This window comes from Mustela putorius, unplaced genomic scaffold (assembly GCF_011764305.1).
Source record: "Mustela putorius furo isolate JIRA1106 unplaced genomic scaffold, ASM1176430v1.1 tig00003834_pilon_pilon_pilon, whole genome shotgun sequence".
NCBI lineage: Eukaryota > Metazoa > Chordata > Mammalia > Carnivora > Mustelidae > Mustela > Mustela putorius.
In genome coordinates this window covers 7,248,874-7,266,330 of record NW_025421987.1, presented here as the reverse complement: position 1 = coordinate 7,266,330, position 17,457 = coordinate 7,248,874, and the positions used below count along the sequence as shown (strand labels likewise).

Sequence of the window (17,457 nt, the reverse complement as noted above, 5' to 3'; positions counted from 1 at the left end):
CAAGCTCATACATGTAAAGATCTTGGCTCAACGTTTGACTTGGAGAACAGGTTCCAAAAAGTAGTTAATGATTATGAGTAATATTATTTTTGAACGAGAAAGCTGGATGAGATGATCTGAGTTGTTTTTCTTCTTTAAAATTCCCTACATCCCGGGGCACCTGGGTGGCTCAATGGGTTAAGCCTCTGCCTTTGGCTCAGGTCATGATCTCAGGGTCTTGGGATCGAGTCCCGCATCGGGCTCTCTGCTCAGCGGGAAGCCTGCTTCCTCCTCTCTCTCTGCCTGCCTCTCTGCCTACTTGTGATCTCTCTCTGTCAAATAAATAAATAAATTCTTTAAAAAAAAAAAAAAGTCCCTACATTCCTCTTTCTTCCTTACAAAATATTCCTTGAGGAGTTTGGTACGTCCTGAGCTCAGGGTTTCAGAAGCCGGACCAGATTCAGGGAGAAGAGTGTTCAGATTGGGCAATGGTAGTGCCAAAAGCTATCCTTTCTTTACAGACCCAGTTGGTAAGTGAATGTGCACGCATTACTCTACCTTCAGTTCATACTTAAAAACACAGAGAACCATCTCAGATAATAAAAGTGAGTGCTGAATATTTTTGCAAGCTATTATAACATTTTGAAAGCATACTATAAACACATACAAGATGTGACTATATGGTAATGAAATGAATTTTCCTGTGTGGGGCGAAGGCTCATTAGCTAGAGCCATGCTCGGCACTGTTCTACAAAAGCTGCATATGACATTTCTCACTAATGGCTCATGCTGTCACTAAATATTTGTCTCTAAGTCCCTCAGTCTTTGGGAATGCAGACATCCTCTTCTGGATAAATTAATACCTCTGCAGACTCTAAATGAGATGCCCAGAGAAGTCTCTCCATTTTCTGAGTCCAGGAAGGGAAAAAAGTCCTCTTCCTAATTATAGACTTGACCAGAGTTGTTGTTTCCAAATAAGTAAGAAAATACTTATTTTATGGAAAAGAATGCTGGATAGGATTCTCCGTAAACAAAACTGGGGCTTTGTTTTTAATAATTTTCCTATTTACATTGAACTGCGATTTTCAGCTAAGAAGAAAAGTAGGGGTGCACACTTACTTTCTTCATCAAGGAGATTTTCAGCAGCTGATAGTAATCTCATCCTGTCTTCCGGGTTTTTAATATTTAATTCAATGAGATGACTCTCTTTTATATCTTTTAAATCTTCTAGGGTCTCATAACCGTTGAGTAAAAGTGTTGAGGTATATTCCTATGGGGGAGAAAAATATGTATAATATAAACTAGTCAGATTCAAATATTTTATTTTGAGTTCTCTTTAGGTTTAAAGAAAGTGTACAAGTGCATATGGACACCGAAGGCACCGACAGAACTTTTGCTTAACTTTATTTTACTCTGTGCTAGTTCTCCACATATGAACTCTAGGGCATTTATAAGAGTATGCTGGAGAATTGCCACCTTCTGGAAGGACAAATGTAAAGAAGAAATAATTACCTTAAGCCGTGCAGTGCTAAATCATGGATCAATTAAAGAGCGGAATCATTCATCCCACTTGGCATTTCTTCACTTCTCAAACAGCTCAATCGACAAAGCTAGCGTGTCCTTACGTCTATCAATAAAATGCTTTTCTAAAAGAGTAATTGTAGTAATATTTCTGAATCTACATCTTTTCTTGTTTGCTGGCTTGCAAAAATAATTTACCCCCACTAATGTCTTGGGAAAGTTTAAAAAATGAATTTGAAACAGGCACAGAACAATAGACTTAGCATTTGGTGAATGTCATTATATAAACCTAAGGAATTCCAGACTTTCTATTTAATTAGAAGTTTTTATTAACCACTATGGTTATAAAAGCACTGTGGTTGGGAAAAATATTTTCCCTAAAGTTTTCTCTTCTCAGCATGTATAGTTTGTCCATCATTTGCATCAATATGTATTAATTTAAAATTCACAGGCTTCTGATTTCTGAGTCTGTACGTTATTTATGTAACCTCTGTTCTCTCTAACAGAATAAAAATGCAAAGGGAAGTTGAATGCTCTACAACTTCCTCAAAACTTCCTTCCATTTTACTTGATCATCATTTCAATACCCTTAGTTTTAAGTAATCAGGAATAACTGCCAGCCCTTTTACTACCCCCCCCCGCCCCCCACCCCGCCAAATCTAAGTGAGAAAGAGAGAGAAAGAAAAAGTACCACTTCTTTTAAAAATGATGTCTCTTAGGAGAATTAGAATTAGAACCGAGAAACCAAAGTCCCCATTCTGACATAACCATTTGATTATGGGTTCTTGAGTAAGTTATTTCACTTCCTTAGACCTTGGTTTTCTCATAGGGCACAGAACACACAAAAAGAAGAAGCAGGTTTGAAACTTGTACTTCATCCAAGAAGTACCCCATCTGGGGTGGGGGCACCAAAAGTAATATAGGAAGGCCTAGGTCGTGTGTCGAGTATAACTAGATAATTCAGGAGAAACAATTAAGGAAAGTTTAATTGGTTATTGCCTTGATGAGTTTTGAAAACTCTCAAAGTACTGCTGCATTAATATTAGAAATGGATTGCGAAACAGTAAATTGAGTGAGGCTAGGTAAATTGCATGTACACACCATTGAACAAGGTAGATATTTCATAAAAATTTTGCTAATATAACAAGAAAATAATTGGATTATAAATACAGACAACACAATTTCCTTAACATAATCATCATGGGGACTTAATGACCACTATTTCCTAACAAATTGCTTTTGAAACAATTATATTTAGTTATCTTCTCTTGACTTGCTTTTGATCTTTGCCCTACAGAAAATGTAATTTTCTTTCCATATTTTCCTTTCAATTCTCTGGATTTTTACCTTTACTCTAATACTCTCTGTATCATTCTCATTTACATGTTTTCTCTGGACCTCTTATTCCCCTAGGTATTTCTCATTTTTCACAGTACTTTCTCAACATTAATCTCTACTGTCACTGCTAAGTACCATTAGAGTTTAGTCCAAAAGAGGTTATATCAAGACCTGTCCTTGTGTAATAAAAGTAATAAAGGAGAAATAAGAAGTCTTCTTGGAAAGCAGATTTTCCTTTGCTGTAAGCCCTATATTTTTTTAACACTGATCCTTTCTTCTTATTTATCCCATCCAGATGCCACCAGAATCAAATAGGTCACAGGTTTGCTAACCTGAAGGTGAATCTTCTCTAGGAACTCCTGCAGAGTCTTGGGTTTTTCCTTTCCGGTCTTTCGGTGTGCCTTTATTTTCTTGGGGGCTGCTTCCTCTTCAGAGATGACATCCACATAAATAAATTTGAAGTTTCCCACCTTATTGTTCAACATCCCTGTCCACATCCCCATTGGCGTTTTGCAGATAATGTCTATGATGTCTCCTTTCTAAAGACAAAGAAATATACCAATCAGTTTACAGAGAACTTTGTTGCTATGACAATTAGTAGAAAGAATGGAATCACAGAAATTCAAATAATGAGGGAATATGATAAGGGAAGTCACTGATAGCAGAAATAAATCTAAGAGAAAATTTACTTTAAAAGTTCAAGGGAATTATTTGCTAGTAATAACGAAGAGCACTTCAACAAGTTTGAAGAAAAGGTCCTAATGCATTCGATGACATCCTTATGGTTATGGTATATCAATTTCTGAACTTGTAATTGTACAGCACAATGGAATTTACAAAGTACTTTTGCATATAGAGAATCATTTAATGCCCATGACACATTACTTAGGTACATATACAAGGTATCTTTATAATTCTAACTACTATAGAATAGGAATGTAACATTAAATAACTTCCCAGAGCAACTGGTAATCAGTTGTCTGAACTAAAAAATGTTGCTCTCTTCATTCATCTTGTCAAAGCAATAGACGGATAGCAAAGCTCAAGCCATCATTCCTGGAGGGGTTCCCACATGGGGAAGGGAAAGAAAAAGAAGTCTATCTCTGTCCATGATTCTAGTTCATCTGAAAAACTTATGTACAGTAAAAAAGAAACCATCTAAAGTATTGCATTCCTCTAAAATAACAAAACTGGGCGCCTGGGTGGCTCAGTGGGTTAAAGCCTCTGCCTTCAGCTCAGGTCATGATCTCAGGGTCCTGGGATCGAGCCCCACATCGGGCTCTCTGCTCAGCGGGGAGCCTGCTTCCTCCTCTCTCTCTGCCTACCTGTGATCTCTGTCTGTCAAATAAATAAATAAAATCTTTAAAAAAATAAAATAAAATAACAAAACTATTAGACCTTCATACATCTAAATATGTAACAAAAGTATGTGTGTGTGCTACTGAATTATTTTAGAGAAGATAATACTTAGTCTGAGCTTCACAACAATGTTTGGGTCGCAGGATGAATGAAGCACATTAGGATGGACAAACCAGTTGGTCTTTTTCTTTCTTCACATCTAAGACTCTAATTGGCTATAGGCTGCCAGTTACTGGCAAGAGTAAAAAAAACCCGCAGTACTTCTTTGTAAAGAAAATTGATTTCTACCCAAATACAAGTCATATTTCCTCCTTTGAGACTTAATAATTTCTACCCCAGAGAGAACATTATAGATTCTGATATTGTTGCCTTTTCAGGGGACACCTCAAATAAACAAAACATTAAGTTGGCTACTAAAAATTTTTTTTCCCCACTTTCTACGAATGTGTATTCTTCCAACTAAAACACACAATGTATTTTTAATAGTAGGATTCAGTGTGATTAAAAGATTTGATCTTTCTGATTTGTGATCATCTGCCTGTCTGACCCTATAAGCTATTCGTCTAGTTCTTCCTGCCTTTAACTGTGGAGAGTTGCATCTGGGCTAGGTGGGATCCGCTTAGCAGACCTAGAAAATCCCCAGAAGCTCTAGGGGAAGTTTCTAAGCATAGGATCTCTCTGCTGCATCCTTCCTATTATCCTCTAAACTTTTAAAAAAAGTATACATTCCAGGAAAGCCCACAGGTCACCAGCGAAGACCCAATTTCATTGCGGATAAGACCCTTGATATAAACAATGGCATTCAATCCCCAGTGGTAACTGTGGGATTCTTATTGTGTCCTACAAGAGCTCTACACATATCACCTTAGGCACCCCAAGTGGTGGGGCACTGGCATGGTATTATAGGAAAGGTGAAAAGCTCTCCCGAGCCTAAATGTGTTCAATTTATTCCCTTCTACGCCCTCCCCCAACAGTGGTTACTAGGATGCAAATGTTCCTTCCCCAAGACTTAAACTTAGATTTCAAAGCATTCATAGAAATGACTAAGGAGCTAACTATGGAAAATAACGTTTTCCTCATTCTCCCGCTGAGCTTAGTCTGATTTGTTACAAAAGAAGGGATAAAGAGAAGAGCAGAGTCTCTTGAATGTTAAATAATAACATCAGTGCTTCATAACTTGTCATAATTACTGGTTAACATTGGCTTGGTGATGATAGTAGAGAAAAGTCATAATTTCTGTCCCTTTAGCTATACCAGTTTGTATTACTAAAAGGAAGAATTTAACATGTATAAAATACTTCACCACCAAACCTTCTAGTTATATGATTGCAACAGCACATCCCCTCTTGTGTGAGTAGGACTTGAAAACAATGGATTTCACACCCATGATTATGTTGTATTATATGGCACAAGGGACTGTGCAGATGTAATTAATGTCCCAAATTAGTTAATTTTGTAATTAAGAGGGAGATTATCTGGGTGTTTCTGACTTTATTAGGTAGGAGCTCTTAAAAAAAAAAAAGAGCTTTGAAACATGAGTGAACTTTTGTAGAGAGGACCATGGCTGGCCACCTCCAGGGTCCAAGAGTGGCTCCCAGGCAACATCTGGCAAGAAAGCAGGAGCCTCCGTCCTACAACTTCAAGCAACTGAATTCTGCCAATAGTTTTGAGTTTGGAAGAGGACCCTGAGCCCCAGATAAGTTTACGGCCCCAGCTGTCACCTTGATTTTAGCCCCGTGAGACCTTAAGCAGGGAATGCAGCTGGGCCATGACTCAATGTTTGACCTAGAGAACTGTGCAGTAATGCATTTGTGTTGTTTAAAGTCTCTGAGTTTGTGGAAATTTGTTACAAGGCAATAGAAAACGAATATAGAGAATCAGAGGTAAGAAGAGGGAATTCAGGAGGGAATATCACTGGGAGAAAGATGTCTGGTTATTCAAAACCCCCAACTTAAGTACTGAAGTTGCCCAGCCAAGGGTGGTTCCCAAGGGAGTTGCTGTGAGGGGCTCTTGCCTGATAGCGCCATCTTTTCTCTCTCTCCTTCTAATCCAGGAAGTAGCAGGCAGAGCTGGGCACCTCCAGTAACCTGTGAGGCTTCTGGTTTTCAGAAAAATGTAGACAATTTCTTCTCCCCAGACAGGCTCAGAATCTGTATTATCTACATAACAGCAACTCATGCTATAGCCTCAACACACCAATTCCCCTAGTCCACCTCCAGTGTTTTGTTCATATTCTTGCACAGTAACCCATTCCTGCGTTCTAGTGCTGGGGAGAACACACTCACCGCCCACCCCCCACCCCGTCCCCACTGCTTGCACTTCCTGACACAGACCATACAACCAGTGCAAGACAAACCAGACAGAATGCAGCTATGACATGCACACACCTTGATTTTGAGGGAGTCAGTGTCATAGGGGCTTGGTGTAAAATCAGTATGTACTCTGGCTCGGCCACAGAATGGTCCAGAGTAGGGGCCATCATCATCAAGTCGAAAGCTATCCCGGTTACTCGTACCATCTGAACAGCTTGTTATTCCACCTGATGAAAGCAAAGCAGAGGTTAACAGTTCTCACCGAAGGTTCGTAACATTCTGAACCATCATCTGGATAGAGCTAAGTGGGGATCATGTTGAAGCACTGGACACCAACCTTTTGAGGGAGTTCTAAATGATGGATTCCTATTTTTTTCTGACTCCCAGTCACTCTCCCTCAATGGCCTTTGTCCTCTGAGCCACTTCTGTACTTTCTCGAGCCAATCTGACCATTCCTTCCTCAACCACTAACCCAAACACCCTCTCACTTCAGTCTCTGTGATCTGACCCAGTAGCAAATTGTTTTGCTACTTGCTAAAGAGACAAACGATACAAACTTAACTCCTTGTGCAGGCCAGACAATTAATTTTGTACCTGTAAACAAAGACAAAAACCTATAGCAACAGTCTGATCCTTATGTACTACAGATCACAAATGGTCAAAGCATCAGACTACAGGGTTCCCTATTCTTATCACAATGTAGCTAGAACGCTCTCCCAAACATGCTATTATGTACCAAAAGCCATTTTGAAGCAACATCTCTATGCATAAAAGGTATCACTTTTGCTTGTGTGAATTTGAAGCAAAGAGAAAGTGTGTTCCCGTGTCTATCCTTCCGTGTGGTTCTAAACTTTCTAAACTGGGCTTTTTAAATTACTCCGAATCCTTGTTCTCTGGTCCTTTTCCTTCTGAGTTTGAACCTCAAGGGAGAGAAAGAAGAGATTCCATTTCTTGCTGCCCGCAAGAGGCGGGGGTGGGGTAAGAATGGCTTCCAGCGGAAGTAGCTCTCAGTTTCTCCAGCACTCTCACCACGCTCCCCTACTTCCACTTTCTCCTGCAGTGAGCCCTCTCCGTGCTCTGTTCAATGCTGAAACAGTCCCGGTTTCTCTACTATTTAATCAAATAATTATGGAAACGAGGTAAAGAACCTTAACATATTGAATACGAACCATTGTAAGAAAGGGTGAGTTGCGTGTAACCGCAACAATTAAGTTGTATATGACAACAGATAAGTGGGCCACTATCTCCTTACACCTTCCTTCCATGCCCACCCCTGGCCTTGGCTTTTCATGGTATATCCCAGTTAATAAAATTCTACCCACATTCAGCATTACACTTTAGAATTTTAAAACTTCCAGCAGAAGTGAATACTAATGAAATCTGAATTTCACACATGCAAAAATATATCCTTCAAATGTTTCTACATTAGTTTTTTTTTTCTACTTTCTTCACAAAATAACTCTTCTTCAGCCAATAGGAAAAGTAGGAATAAAATTCAGGATATCTGAAACATCTGGTATTTGCGATCTATCTTCAAGTAACAGAAGCAGTTGATTAAAAAGGAAATGGCAAATAAACCTTGCAAAAAAAGAAAACATTTAAAAGCCCTGAAAAGATCAGAGGAATGTACAACAGTGTATACATAAAAAAGTTAAAAGGCCCCCTGTGGTATCAGTAGTTTCTTCCAGATAGCAGGATATGTGACTAAAACCTGAATGACTTCCTTCTTAGAAACAATGGTTTTAGAAAATCCTTGTTGAACACATGCTGCTTCCTTCCTGTCACCTGACTGGCTATATTCCTTCTATTTAGTATTTACACAGTATTTCATTCTTGACTCCCTCATACTGGAGGGACCCCTAAAAAGTGAATGTGAGAAATGATGCATATGTCCCTCTCTTTTCAGAATACTTCAGGCAAAAGGGAACAGAAAGGAAGGACAAAAGTGAGAGGGGACAGGAGAGAGAAAAAACAAAGAGAAGAAAGAAAGGAAAGGAGGGAGGGAAGAGAGAAGGAAGGAAGGAAGAAGAAGGAGAAAAAAAGGAGGAATAAAGAGAAAAGGAAAGGAAGGAGGAAGGGGTAGATGGACCGAGAGACAGAGAACAGGATTTCATTTATCTGAATATGTCAAGTCATTTAAGATTTTGACTCAAGATAATGCTAGTTCTCCTAAGCAAACAATTTTATTTTAGGGATGCAGATTTAGTCACCCAAGATGATTTTTTTGAGGCATATCCCCAAGAGCCCTGCCAACTACAGTGTTAGAAGTTTCAAAATAATACATAATTCTATCAAATATCTTGTGTATCATTTGAAACAACAGCAACTCTACGGATTCAGCAATCCTACATTTTCACTATTTTTTTTATCAAGTATCTGGAAACTTTTTGCTAATTTGAAAGCCCCAGAGAAGCAAATCTGTTGTTGGTTTCCATTTGAATTTCTTTTTTCTTTTTTAATTGTTTTTAAAATGTTAATTCCGGTATTATTAACATAGTGTTATGTCAGGTTCAAGTGTTCAGTATAGTGATTCAACCCTTCAGTGCATTACACGGTGTGGATCATGGTAAGTGCACTCTTTAATCCCCCTCACGGATATCCCCCATCTCCCCACCCACTTAACTCAACCCTTCCAGTTACGATTTCGTCCCTTATTCTGTAGGCTTACTTGATGAACTTTGCCCACTGTAGAGACTATCCATGGAGTCACTGGCTTTGAGGGAGACCTTCTCTGTGTGAGATCCAATCACTGGGTCACTGTTCCGATATGGGAGAGTAGTCTCTCCATCCTCCTCATCCTTCAGAAAAAACATATCAGAGGTTAAGTGCAGAGAACTGATTTCCATGGAGATATTCACTGTGTGCATTGATTTAACAAACAAGACATATTTTAGCAATAAAATACTCAGGATTCCATCAGCATAAAATATGAGAGTCATTAATCTTTAGTTCAATTTCTAGCAAAACACGTTATACTTGGAAAAATTTTTTAGACGAAACATTCCACATTATGGAATTCAAGTGAAATCATCATAATTCATTTTATAAATTAGGATGAATATTATATTGATACTACTTAATCAGAAGTGTTAGATTTATTAATATTTTTATCTGTTGAAGCATTTTCATTTCTTCATGTTCTCCTTATCATCTATTTACCACCATTACTAATCCTTTGAGATCTGATATTACAAGTTTAAATTCTGCATCGTTGTTTCATGTCAGTTATTTGCACCTTACCAGATCACCAGATATGAATAAAACATGCACATTTTGCAATTCTAAAGCAAAGCTTATCTAAGAAGCTTTACAAATCTCATACCAAGCTTGCACACCTAGTCAAGTGAAAAGCAAATCCTGCATAAAATTAGGAAAGACAGACAATTTCAAAACAAATTACATCTGCTTGAAAACATCTCAGATGTCTTCCATATTTAGACAGTTTGGACAAAACCTATAAATTCCTTAATATTCATCAAAATATAATTCAATATTCCTCATTTATGAGCATTTCTAAGCATTAATAAAACTTCAGAATACATACATGATATACACTCAGTTTGATTCTCTCCATTTATCCATTCCTTTATTCATTTGTTCAGTCATTCAACACAAGTTTAGAGAACACCTTGTAAGTACCTGACACTGTTTTGGGAACTGGGAATACCTTGGTAAACAAGATCACAAGGTCCCTGCTCTAATAAGATAAACATTTTAGTGTGTTATGGTGTGTGTATGTGTGTGTGTGTGTGTTAATGTTTGGAGATGTGTGTGTAAACAAATGTAAAAGGAAATTTCAGGGAACAAGTGCTATGAAGGAGATAAAACTGAGCGATGTGAGAGGATTAGCTGCTAGGATTAGGGTGGGGGGAAGGTTGGTTGATTTCGATGGAGTAGTCTCCAAAGACCTTCTCTATAGGGTAATATATGCTCTGACTTCTTGACTCTGAATTCTGACCTTAAGAAGTAACTTATAGGAAGAATTGGAGGCAGTTTTCCAAGCAAAAGGAATAGCAAGAACAAAATAACTCAGAATTAGCTTGGCTTATGAGTGGGAAGACCAAGTCAAGGTAGCTGGAGCTGAATGAGATCAAGGAGAGTGTTATAAAATGAGCTCAGAGGGGTGCTTGGGTGGCTCAGTTGGCTAAGCATCTGCCTTCAGCTTGGGTCGTGATCCTGGGGTCCTGGCATCGAGCCCCATATCAGGCTCCCTGCTCAGTGGGGAGCCTGCTTCTCCCTTTGCTGCTCCCCCTGCTTGTTCTATCTCTCTCTCTGTCAAATAAATAAATAAAATCTTTAAAAAAAAAAAAAAGAAAAAATATAAGCTCAGAGTAGACTGGAGCCGGATTAGTAAGAGCTTTATAGACCATGTGTGGTGGTCATGGAATGTGTCACTCAGATATTTTGCTGTGAGACACTTCTTTATGGACAGCCCCAGCTACTAAATCCACCACTGTGCATGGAAGCCATGCTCTCTGCCAATGACTGAAACAGTGAGGGCACCATTTGAGTCCATTCTGGTGGGATATAGGGTTCCTCTAATGGAAAACTTTAGTTCAAGGACTATTTGCCAATCTGGCTAAAGCTTTCTTCTTCTCCTTTCCCAGGTGTCAAACTTGCACTGCTGTCAGAAGGCTTTCCCTATCCAGTTCTTTATCTATCCTTCACGTTAATTTTCCCCAATAATCTTTGGTGTGTCCTTTGCTTTCTTAGGATCTGTTTCTCAGAGGACTGGAATGAACATTCTGTAGTAAGTGAAGGCATTGTGAAGGCACTGTAAAATTTTAAGCAAGGGGCATGATATGTTCTGAAATTCCACTTAAGATCTTTCCAGCTTCTGTGTGGAGAATGGTTATGGAGGAAAGGGTGGAAGAAAGATGACCAGTTAGGTGGTTATTATGGCAGTCTAGGCAAGAGAAGTTGTTTTTGGTTGGTTGGTTGATTGATCTAAAAGCAGGAATAGTTTACATAGAGCAATTCTGGGTTCTAGATAAGATTTTGGAGTTTGAGCCAATAGAATATGCTGATGAATTGGTGTGAAACGTGAGAGAAAAAAGCAATTTGGAATGATTCTTAGGCTTTCCTCTTTCTTTACTTCCTTCCTTCCTACCCTCCTTCTTTTCATTCCTTTTCTTCTCTGTTCTATTCTTTCTTTTTCTCTTCTCTTCCTTCCTTCCTTGCATCTAGAGTTATGGCAATTGTTGTCTATTGCTACTGGGAAGACTAGACAAGAAACATGTGTTTTTGGTAGAGAGCATAGAGAATTAATAATTCAGTTTGGGATATACTGGGTTCCAGATAACTATTGTACATATAAGTGATGATAATGAATACACAACTGGTTGTTCAAGTACAATGGATAAGATATCATAGCTAGAGATGTAATTGCAAAAAACAAAGTGATGGGACTAGATGAGATCACTGAGGGGAAGAGTAGACTGAGTAGAGCATCTAGGAATAAGCCTTGGAAGGACTCAATGTTTAGAGACAAGAAAGAAGGCAAAGCCAAGAAAGGAAACTCTGAGGAAGAAAGCCAGAAGAATGCCCATTAAAGAAACCAGGAAAGAATGTTTCAAATGTACTGAAATCATCACTTGTGTCAAATACGTTGAAAAGTAAGGTAAGAAGTAAGAGAAGTGACCAGTAAATTCAGCAACACAGAGGTTAATACCAATTATGACTCCTGTTTTAATGAGTTATTGGGGATGGAAGTCCTAGTGGGTTAAAAAGTGAATGGACTAAGACTTACATATCAATGTAGCAGAATTGAGAGTCAGAAATAAACCCATGTATTTATGACCCATATAATTATGACCATGTACTTATTATTAATTGATTTTCAGCAAGGGTGCCAAGAAAAGACAATAGTAAAATAATTGACCTTTTAACAACTTTTTTGACAACTTGATATCCATATTCAAAAGAATGAAGATGGACTCCTACTATACTCCATAGAAAAATTAGTAGATCATACACCAAAATGTAAGAGTTACAACTGTGAACTCTTAGAAGAAAACACAGGAGTAAATCTTTGTGAATTGAGATTAAACAATAATTTTAAAACTGCAATATTAAAAGTTCAAATGACAAAAAATAGATAAATCAGGCTGCATCAAATTATAAACATCTGTGCTGCAAATGACACTATCAAAAAAGTGAAAATACAATCCACAGAATGGGAGAAAATATATCATATTGCAAATCATATATCTGATAGGTACTTGCATCCAGGATATATTTTTAAAAAGCTTAAAAGTCAGTAATAATAATAATAATAATAATAATAATAAAAACGCAAATAACCTAATTAAACAGTGGGCAAAAGGTTCGAGTAGACTTTTTTTTTTTTTTTTTTTTAATGACAGAGAGAGTGCAAGCACAAGCATGGAGAGCTGGAGGCGGAGGGAGAGAGAGAAGGTGGCTTCCTTGCTGAACAGGGAGCCAGTCCTACACAGGGCTCGATCCCAGGACTCTGGGATCATGACCTGAGCCACCCAGGTTCTCCTGAGTAAACATTTCTTTAAAGAAGATATACAAATGGTTCATAAGAACACAACAAGATTCTCAACTTCATTAGTCATTAGGGAAGTGCAAATCAAAGCCGCATTGAAATTCACACCCACTAGGAATAGGAAGGCTAGCATCAAAAAGACAGTAATGGAAAAATTGGAGCCCTCACCCTTTGCTAGTGGGAATGTAAAATGATGCAACTGCTTTGGGAAGCAGGTTGCCAAGTTCTCAAAACATCAGATAGTTACCATATATCAGAGAGAAACAAGAGTATTTCCACACAAAAACTCCTAAATATTTATAGCAGCATTATTTACAATAGCCAGAAAGTGAAAACAACTCAAATGTCTATCAACTGATGAAAGGAAAAATAAAATACAGTTTATGTATAAAATGGAATATTATTTGGCAATAAAAAGAAATGAAGTACTGATGTTTGTTACAACATATGACATACCATTCTTCACATACTACATGTGTGATCTTTCTGAGCCTCCATTTCCTCTATTAACATAGGAGTAATAATGTTTTTTTTTTTTCTATCTAGTTCCTGGGCACAATTATTGAGGGAGAAAGTAGACATTGAAGTCCTTCCTAAAGGACCAAGTAATTCTATGTCTAGAAGAATCTGTTGGCTAGTATAAGAAAAAAAAATTAATAGAAAAATACAAATGATTGGCAGAGTTCACTTACCTTTTCCTCAGAAAGGGCTTTGACGTACTTTTTGCCCACTTTTTTCTTCATTGTCCAGGAAATAACTCTCATTTTTTTCCCTAATCCTCCTCCATTATTTGAAGTTTTATTGTGTTCTCCACTTTCATTTATGGGTTCCCCTTCATATACCTAGTTAGAATTGTTTACAAAAGACAGAATAATAAAGCAATAAAAATCATTGTTCTGAAAACATTATTATAGTGAAGATTCCGAATTTGTGGGCTTCCTATGTATTGTGTATAGCAGCCTCCAAACTTCAATCTGGGTAGAATACGTATTTTTAGGGTTGTCCAAGCCTGGTGCCATGTGTTGCAAACTTGGAAAATAAAACTTCTGATGTTGAAGGACCTGAGCTTCATATCTATAAATTTTTGAGAGAATTTTAGTTATTCTTTAAATAGCTGTACAGTAGAGCCACTTTTCCCATTAAAAAAAAAAAAGACTTTATTTATTAATTAGAGAGAGACAGAGCTGGAGAGAGAGAAAAAGCAGGCTCCCCACTGAGCAGGGAGCCCAAAGTGTGAGTCCACCCCACGACTCTAGAATCATGACCTGAGCCGAAGGCAGACACTTAACCGTCTGAGCCACTCAGGCGCTCCAGTTTTCCCCATTTTTGGATGGGCAAAATAGAAATAAATCATAAGCATAATGAGTGATTAAGTCTACATAGATGGGAGATATTTTATTGGGGGCTTTAGAAAGGCTATAGCATGTATTCATGCTGAAGGGGCATTAAAATATCCTCTTGATTCTTATATAAATTGAAATGGCCATTTTTAAAAAAGTTTTGGAGTTAAGTAAATCCATTGAGGAAGTGCAATGTTTTCTTCTTGCCGGTGAGTATCCCAAGCATATTTCCCACATTCTCAAGCAACAGTAATTATGAACATGGTCTAGCCATTAGTATAGAAATGGGCATGTAATTCACATGTAATGTATTCTAAGTATTTAACATTACCTGATACAAAGTTTGTTTGTTTGTTTGATTATTGCCTGCATCCCCCACGATAAGGTATGCTCCATGAGCTTAGAGATTTTATATTTTTTATTTATTCTGCATGTCTAGAACACTTCCAGGAATATCACTGACACTTGATTTTTTTTTTATTGAATAAGCAAAACTTCTCATAGAAATTTGGAGTGATTTCTTTTTCTTAAAGGACTTACTTGGATTCTATATCCTTAATATCTTAGAATTTAAGAAAGGACTCTTAAGGGTCATCTAGGCTAGCATTGCCCACCATTCTTGATGGGTGGACAGACAGACATTTCCTGAATATAAAAAGAAAAAAAATTAGGGGAAACTTCTATTCAGTTAACTTGAATAATTTATTTTTATTGTTGTTATATTAAAGATTACTTATTTATTTTAGAGAAAGAGAGCATGCATGGGAGGACGGGGGGAGTCTCAAGCAGACTCCCCACAGGCCCAGCATGGACTCAACCTCACAAACCTCAGATTGTGACATGAGTCGAAGTCAAGTCAGACGCTTAACTGACCGAACCACCCAGGCTCTCCTTGAATATTTCAATATGAAGGTTTAACCACATAGTTAACAAAATTATTAATCAACATTATTTTTTACTTCATATCTTATCCCAAATTGACTATGATAAATATGAAGGGACAGCTGATTTAAGTCCTCATTGAACTTTATTCATTTCTACATTTAAGGTTATAAAAGGCAAAGATTCTTTGCTTAATTCAAAAGCCCTGAATAAAATATAACTTGGAAACCCTTTAAATGTTTAAAGTTAGCCTTTTTCTTCTCTCTTCTCTCTATTTAAGCTCTATCTTCCCTGTAAAATTATAAACTAAATCCCCCTGAAAATAAAGTATATTATTTTATTATAATCTGTGTTAAATTACCATTGCCTAAGCTTCAAAAACGTATCACAAATATTTTTTAAAAGATTTTTATTTATTTATTTGACAGAGACAAAGAGAACAAGGCGGGGGTGGTGGGTGGGCACGTAGAGGCAGACGGAGAAACAGGCTCCCCACTGAGCAGGGAGCCCAATGCGGGAATGGATCCCAGGTCTCTGGGATCGTGACCTGAGTTAAAGGCAGAGGCTTAACCAACTGAGCCACCCAGGTGCCCCGTATCACAAATATTTTATATTTTAAGTTGCTCTATCATTTTTTACAGACATTTCAAAGAAACTACCTCAGCATATTTTCAACTTTCACATTTTTCTATTCTGTTCTCTTTCATAATCTGTCTCTCCCTCTATACTCTCGGCTTCATGAAGTAGGGATTTTCATCAATTATTACAACAGTAATTTCTGAGTGCCTCATGGAAACCCTGTCATAGAGTAGGTCCTCAAGAAATACTAGTTGGATGAATGAATGATGCATTGCTGAAAAATGTGTGAACTATCTTTTCAGGTTCGCTGAATTCTTTCACAAATTACTAAGCCACCATTACTAATAAAGGAGCCTGAGCGAACCTGAGCTACTTTTACAGGTTAAGCCTGAATTATAAACTAAATAACAGATTCTACTGTGTAGAATCTACAAACTATATGTGATTATGGAAAGGTAAGGATTTATATAAGATGTTAATTGAAAATTATATAGGGTTTCTCACTATATACATATATTATCCTATTTAAAATGAAATAAATGTGGATAGACTATATAGCTATTTACAAGTTTAAACATGTGTATATAAATATGTAAATGGATAAAAGGGGATATAAATGATATGCATATGTATAAAAGGGGATGTATTATACACACACACATATAAGTGTACTAATGGATGTATTTATAAAGTAATACTAGATGTCATTTTATTTTCATTTCTTTTGTTTAGAATAGCCATTACTGAAATACCAATATTTAAAAATATTATAGGTATATACACACAGGAATCTGAAAAGTATATTGAGAAATTATACCAGGAAAAATTCTTTATAAAAAATAAAACATATAATAATGAGAATGAATAATTAAGAAATACATGAGATCTAAAACCTATTGGTCTAAAATGTATCACATGTGGAGTTGCTGAATCAGGTTCAATGATAAACACGTAGTTTTAATTTTGTCTATATATATATGTATATACATATATACATATATGTGTGTGTGTATATATATATCCCTCCTTTCTACTATTTGATCAGGTGTCAAACCTTTCATTAATCATGTCACAGTTGGCCTGTGGTTTGTGAGATAGTGTAACAGAAATGCAAACTTGGAGTCAGACAAGATGTTGAGTTCTGCCTTTGTCATTCATTAACTGTGTGACTTAGAAGTAATTGTATTTCTTCATTGGTAAAATAATAACACTAATAGTTCCTACATTAGAGGTAGGTAAAGTGTTTAGTGTTGTTCCTGTATCATCGTAAGTGTTCAATTAAATCTAGATACTATTATTATTACCATTATTTTTATATAGACTTCATTTTATGGGAAGCTTTCCTTAAGCTACATTTGAAGTATTCCTGGTTTACAAACGTGGGTGTAATAGTTACCTATGAGGCATTTCAATGCACAGGGCAGAAGTGCGAGTGCAATTGAGCGACCATATGCTGTCCTTGACAAATTTACAACTAAGCCATTTAATCATTAAATTAAATTAATGCAATTACCATTTACATAAAATTTAACATATATATTCTTTTATGGTGGAACTGCTCAGAAAATTTGGGGTTATTTGTGTTCCTTTAAATCTTAACTCTCTTCTTAAGCTCATGTTCTGCTTTCCTCATGTT

General features: G+C 37.0%; 1 protein-coding gene and 1 long non-coding RNA gene across 4 annotated transcripts in view; one reads left to right on the top strand and one right to left on the bottom strand.

Moving 5' to 3' along the window:
• LOC106003573 overlaps positions 1 to 17,457 on the top strand; it is a 210,580-nt gene that overhangs the window by 109,177 nt on the left and 83,946 nt on the right. The gene's annotated exons all lie outside the window — the stretch shown is intronic.
• SAMSN1 (SAM domain, SH3 domain and nuclear localization signals 1) overlaps positions 1 to 17,457 on the bottom strand; it is a 111,359-nt gene that overhangs the window by 11,208 nt on the left and 82,694 nt on the right. For both annotated transcript variants that reach the window (XM_045088200.1, XM_004770500.3), the window contains 5 exons: positions 13,713 to 13,862; positions 9,178 to 9,307; positions 6,585 to 6,736; positions 3,171 to 3,377; positions 1,099 to 1,249 (listed from right to left, as the gene is read on the bottom strand). In XM_045088200.1, coding sequence (XP_044944135.1) covers positions 1,099 to 1,249; positions 3,171 to 3,377; positions 6,585 to 6,736; positions 9,178 to 9,307; positions 13,713 to 13,862 — 790 coding nt within the window. The remainder of the gene's footprint in view (positions 1 to 1,098; positions 1,250 to 3,170; positions 3,378 to 6,584; positions 6,737 to 9,177; positions 9,308 to 13,712; positions 13,863 to 17,457) is intronic.